At 30.0% G+C, this 6805-nt stretch overlaps 1 protein-coding gene across 7 annotated transcripts in view; it reads left to right on the forward strand.

Moving 5' to 3' along the window:
• LOC106478848 (testis-expressed protein 9-like) overlaps nucleotides 1-6058 on the forward strand; it is a 41706-nt gene extending 35648 nt beyond the window's left edge. For all 7 annotated transcript variants that reach the window (XM_022382511.1, XM_022382509.1, XM_013939421.2 and 4 more), the window contains 2 exons: nucleotides 2424-2558; nucleotides 5209-6058. In XM_022382511.1, coding sequence (XP_022238219.1) covers nucleotides 2424-2558; nucleotides 5209-5286 — 213 coding nt within the window. In that variant the 3' untranslated portion in view covers nucleotides 5287-6058. The remainder of the gene's footprint in view (nucleotides 1-2423; nucleotides 2559-5208) is intronic.
• The last annotated feature ends 747 nt before the right edge of the window (nucleotides 6059-6805 follow it).

Below are 6805 nucleotides of genomic sequence, written 5' to 3' on the forward strand. Positions count from 1 at the left end.
CTGTGACAAGAGTGTTAACTTAATAAGAATTATTCAACAAACATATTTGGCTATCCTATTTAATAGACAGACATTGATATTATTCAATACCTAGCAGACAGGTGATAGGCAGTGGTATTGATGAAAAAACAAAATATAAAGGATAGTTTTTACACAGTTCATTAACTAGAAATAAAAGAAAAAGCACATGTTACATCCTTTTACATTTCTTCTTTTTTTTTATAACTGTTAGTACTTATAAATCTTATTTTCAGCAAAATGGTTTGTTTATTGTATATTAAAAACTAAATATTCCAGGAGCTGGGATATTTTCTCATCTAACTCAGAAACTTGTAAATATAAGCAACATGTTGTTTTTAAGAATTTTATTTTTGTTGTCAGTTATGGATCTTGTTTAAAAAAGGGATGCCAGGAAGTGAAAGGTGATTTTAAGCGATTGAGATATTATTCACCTGTAGATTTTTACACAGTTAAGAATTTGTAAAAGACAGTCCTGATTTAATGATTTTATGCAACCTTTATTTTACTCAGATTAATGATTTATGTAATGTTTATCACCTTGCATTATTAACATAAGCTTGTTAAGTATTTTAACTAGGGACTTTTTAGTCCATCTAGGCCAGCCTATTCACTGAATGAAACTAAGCACTAAAAACTCAGAGCCAGCTCTTATCATTCAAATATTTATTATCTTTCCTTTAAACTCCCTTAAATTAACTGGATCCACCTTATCCAAAGGCAATTCATTTTCAAGGCCAACCGCTCTGTTAGAAAAATAAAGCTATCTTAGCTGAAGATAACTGTTACACAGTCAAATTTTATTTTTGTGTCCCTTAGACTTACCGTTCTCATCATTAAATACAAAAAAGTATGATTAATCAACACTATTAATTCCCTTAACAATCTTAAACACCTCAATCAGATCCTCTCTAACTCTTCTTTTTTCAAGAAAAAACAAGTTCAGAGATCTTAACTTATCCTCTTAATCCCAGATGTAAGCATAGTACCATCGTTTGAACATGTCCAACAATTAAATGTCCTTCTTAAGGTAAAGAGCCTAAGACTGAACAAAATACTCCTAATTTGGCCTAACCAGTGACCTATACAATTACATTATCACCTCATTAAAATTGTATTCAATATTTCTGTAGATACAACCTAAAATCATATTTGCCCTGCCACTAGCAACAGCTTACTGCTTGGACAATTTAAGAGACTGATCAACCAGAACACCAATATATTTTGTTTCCATAACACTATGAAAATCATACTCATAATTGAATTTGTGATATCCAATGTGCATTACCTTGCATTTACTATAATTGAAGTTTGATCAACATGCATATTCATAGTTATGTGAACTGAAACTTATAGTTGAAGAAGTTCACCCATGCTTAATCAAAACTTATTAATTACATGAAAACAAACCTGGTTACAAAAGCAATTCACTGAAAGTTTCCTAACCATCAGTAACTGAGCTTCACTATGTACATATGTACCTAGTGGGTGTGGCTTATAAATTTAAGAAATAGCTGAGGAAACCATTCATTTGACGTAGAGATATCTTGCTGTGTTTACCCATATAAATATTTTCTTTGATAGATTGTTTAAGCAGGGTATTCATGATGAAATTTGGTTGAATGGACAGCAACTGCCTGTTGTAGAAACACAAGTATAGAGGATGAAGTTTTGAAAGTCTTCCATCGTTCATCTTCAGGTCAGTGTGTATATAGTGTTGTAGGTGTTTATAGTATTCTGGAGGCCGTGTTATGCCATCACCACAATCCTCCAGAATACTATAAAGACTGGCAACACCATACACACACACACTGACCTGAAGATGAAAGGTGAAAGACTTTTGAAATGTCACCCTCTGTACTTGTGTTTCTACAACAGGTAGTTGCTGTCCATTCAACCAAATTTCATTATATAAATGTTGTCATTAACAAAAATGTACAGAATTAAAATAATAAAATTGATTTTTTTTTATTGAAAAAATAAGCTACATCATTTATACATACACACACCTTTATACATGCTTTGAAAAATATTGAATAATGTTCTGTGAAAGTTTCTCTTATTACATTATTTTATAGACAGAAAGATAAAACTGCCAGTTAAGGGTTTGGACTTCTTATGAGAGATCACAAGTTTTATCTCTTTTACTTTCCTGCATATAGGAAAACAGCTATAAACAAAATTTAGCATGTTCAAGATTAAAACAGAAAATATCAAAATGAAACAAGCACATGGAATTAAATCGTGTGATGAAATTTAGGCTTCAAGCTACATCAATGACTCCAGTGTTATCTTCATTTCTGTTTTCTTGTTTCTGGTTCTTAGATCATTTCACTTGTATTTGTGCTTCCACAAACATTTGTGATCTAAATAAATACATCACAACTTTTTATTATCTTTCACAGGAAATTACTGAAACAGGAGATAAAAACTTAGAAGATTTGAAGGAAAATAATCAAATATTAAAAAAACAGAAAGCACAGTTATTAGAAGCTTTCCATAAACAGATGAAACTTATTGATATCCTTAAAAAACAAAAGGTATATATTTTTCAATTATATTTTTACTTCTAAGATTATTATTATTAAAAATATATGTATTTTGGCAAACAGCTTTATGAGTCTTGAAAGCCATATGTAAAACAACTACAAATAGTTGTTAAACCAGAATAATGTACGAGGATTTATGAGCCTACCATCTAATTGGATGAACTAGTATTAATTAATGCAAATAAAAATTACTATAACCAAATAAGAAATTTACTGGCTTGTATAGCAAGTTAATTTTAAGACTTATTTTCTTAAATGATTTGTGATAATTTTGCATATCTAATCATCAACTACACTTTAAAATGTGAACAGAAAGAACAAGATAATGAAAGTTTGAACATTCCCGTATCTGAACAAGAAAGAAAAAAATTGAATTGTGCCATTTCTGATTTCAATAAAAAGGTTATCACAGGACATAGATCAAGAAAAATATAATTCTTCAAATGTTGCTAATATCATTATCATGTGAAAAAAATGTTAAAGGTAACCTAAACAAGATTTTAGCCCAAGCTAAGAGAACAAGTGTAAAAAAAGAACATTTGCTTTTTTGTGTGTGTGAAGGGTGTTGATAAATGTTGTTGTACCACTTCCTGTATATAAAACAGGCATTATACAACTCAATCTGAAACTTCTCCTTTTTTAATTAAATAAATTGAACAAATTTTTAATGATTCAAATTCCCTGATTAACTACTTGTTAGTGTGATTAATATACCTCAAAGTATTTTGTTCAAAATTATCTTCTTGAACTTAAATCCATAATATGAGAACTTGTGATATAACTTCTACCTATCTTTCTATAACTGCATATGTACCTTGCATATTATAGCACTTCATATATTTCCTGTATTTATTGGTAACAAAAAAGAAGTTACGTATGTGGGAAGGCAGGGCTCAATTTTAATGGCCGTCTGGTCATCTGAGGTGATTAAAAATCATCTCAGACGACTAACTTAAACCCCCTTGTCCAACGAATGACTAGCGCCCTGGAACAGACACCTACTCAAAACAGCAGCATAGTCTACTGTACACTTATTCCATACCCACACATAATGTAGACTCTGATCCTCAATCAAATCATCAGAAAATTCCCTAACTACAAACTCGAAAATTTGAACACCCCACAAAAATATATTTTAGTCCATTTTTTTTTGTTTAAAAAAGATTGTACTTTGTACAAGAGGAATGTTGGTACAATCCATAAAAAGGGGTTGAAAACATTAGGAAAAGTTTGCTTTTGTGATTGGCTAATAATGCTGTTTTAGTCACTAAACTTTCTATTGTGAACAAGCTGCACATAAATTTTGTATGGAGTTCAACTGAGTGTGAAAGGCTATGTGTGGTAACACAGTACAGTGTATAGAGCTCAGTTAGTTACATTACCACATTTTTTTTTATATTATTACAAGTTACAGGTTTTACAGTAAGTAAGATTTATTCTTAAAACAGGCACAACATTTCGATCACTGGTGCAATCATTCTCACGTACACAAGTTTTAACAGTAAAAAACGTTTAGTATTTAAATGTGAAAATATATATATATTTATATACTTAATCAGTAAGTAAACTCAAAACAAAACTATTGCAACACATTGTGGGATGTTTGTATGCATATATGTGGGTGGGTGGGAAATTGCAATGAAAGGAATGGCAATAACATGAATATTTAGTAAGATTAATTTCTAGTATTGATGCTTACAACAATAAAACTAACATAGCTTTCTTAACTTCTTAGAGATAAATCTTTGGTAGGAATTTAAATGATCAAATTTACAAAATCAAACTCAGAATTTACATCGTTAATCATTACAGTTGAAACACTGACCTCCCTTTCGATTTTGCAGGTATAGGCCTAAGGCTAATGTTAGACAGACATGACCAGTCGAGTCTAGGAAACACGAGAAACCTAACTACCGTGAGAAAAGTTGGAAAATCTAAGAATTAAACAGAACATAATAATGATAACTACATAATTTTATGAAAATTTTGATCAGTACAAAACAGAATAACAATAAATAAAATAAAGCTAGCTTTGCCTCTTTCCAGGTCAATACAAACTATGAGTATCAACAACAGTATATATCAGTGATGTGTATATGTGTGTACATGTGCAATGCTCAGGCATTGTGTACATATTACGTATAGTAGTATGTGTGAGAGTTCTGATGTAAGTCTAGTGTTACAAAAGGATGTACATTACTGTATTTTATGGGCAGGCCAAGCTGGTTAGAATGAAAACATTGAACATGATTGGCCAAGATTGCTGCTCAGTTTAAAAGTTTTCCAGGTTATTGACTGTTTGTTTCCTTAACATACTATGTAACATTAGCATGGTTTGTGTTTATATTTTCTAATATAACAAAACTTCGCTGGAAGTAAGACGTCAAAAATTAGTTGAATAAAGATGCAAAATTGTCAACTAAACATTAACTGTATTTCTTGGAAATAAATAAGACCAAAAACCATCAAAATTCGTGTAATTTGTTGTTTTTTAGGGTCTTTATACATCAATATTGTCTTAATTGGTTCTTTTTTTGAGGGTCTATGTATTTTTCTTTTGTTTCGAACAACCAATACAGCCTCCTAGGCAACTTCTGATACAGGTCAGTTTACATTTTGTAATATATTTTTGTATTTCCAGATGCATCTTGAAGCAGCAAAAGCTCTCCAGTTCACAGAAAAGGAATTCATGAAAGCACTGGAGTGGGGAAGTCATTAAGAATGCAAAACTGAATATAGTGATCAGAAGTTTATGAAATATTCTAGTATACATTTTTTTTTGTATGTATATTTTGTGATATTTTTAAGTTTTATAAAAAATTACAATACTTATTATTTGAAATCTAGCATATTGTTAATTTTCTAATGCATTATACTTTACGGGTAGATGTACAGAATAATTTCCCAACAGTCATAATGTACAATGTATTTGTGTTGTGCTTTGTGAAATGCAATTTGTATATCATATAGTGCTGTTACATCAACAAGCCATACATCACTAAATTATTATTGGTTGTCAAACTAACTGAAAGTTTTTTCTCACACTACACTGCAAAATATTTTTCTGTAGAGAATGATATTGCAATTGAAATTAGTTAAGTTATAAACTGAAAATGAATTAAGAGTTGTTTTTTGTTTTATATTGTAGACGTATGAACAGCAAGTCTGTTAAAACATTTTTTTGTAACAAAGACTGCATAGATACAGTGTTTTGTATAAAAAAATGCACCTACCATCTCTATCAAGTTTTGCAGGAACATGCTGCTGTGAACAATAGATATTACTAATGATATGAAATGGCAGTAAATGTATGTTAGAAAAAATACTCTAATTTATCTAATGCTCGTTTATTAACTAACATAGTTATGTTAAAATGAAAGCATCCCCTAATGGGTCAGTAGTAACTTTATGAACTTTCAATGTAAAATGAATAGAAGTGATAAGTGATATTGTAAAATATATTTAGCAAATAAAGTGTGAGAGTCAGATAATGGCAAACTAGAAGTATGTAATACAAACACACTGAACAAATTCCAAATGAGAATAAAATCACTGAAGGATGTAGCCACTGAATCGTATCATGCAAGATAATAATAAATTGTGAAAAATAGAAAACAAAACAATACATTTAATTTTATTTGCTTTACATTCCCAATTAATCCAAGATTTTGTGTATTATTTTATTATTTTGTGTATATAATGCTATGTTTTAAAATTGATCATTTCTGTCAAAACATAAGAAAGTTATAACTTTAAGGTATCACCTAATCCATTAGTTGAAAAGATCACTGTCTATCTTCAGATAATTATAAATTTTACAGAAATCCTTCTTGCAAGAAAGTGCATGTTACCATAGGTGAATGAGCCAGAACAATAGGTAGTAGGGCAAAAGGAATTTAGTGACGTTCTTGATCAACATTCTGTTGTTAAGACTATATATATACCTGTATGCATGAAAATTGTTTAAAGTTAATAATTAAAAATTACATAAAGGGATAGAAAACATACAGTATATCCTGTATACCACATCTTTCCTCTTCCCTTTACCTTCAGGCCATCCATGATGTCTCTAACTTTAAAATCCAATAAATTAAGGTTGCACAGAAACCACAGTAACTTACTCTCACCCTAGAAAACAATTTTACAGCATTGCAGAAAAAATAAAGAACATAACCTTAAGTTAAAATACAGGTTACAATATCAAAGTCAAATGAAAAAAACATAATCTTTAACAAAAA

Source organism: Limulus polyphemus, unplaced genomic scaffold (assembly GCF_000517525.1).
Source record: "Limulus polyphemus unplaced genomic scaffold, Limulus_polyphemus-2.1.2 Scaffold254, whole genome shotgun sequence".
Taxonomy (NCBI): domain Eukaryota; kingdom Metazoa; phylum Arthropoda; class Merostomata; order Xiphosura; family Limulidae; genus Limulus; species Limulus polyphemus.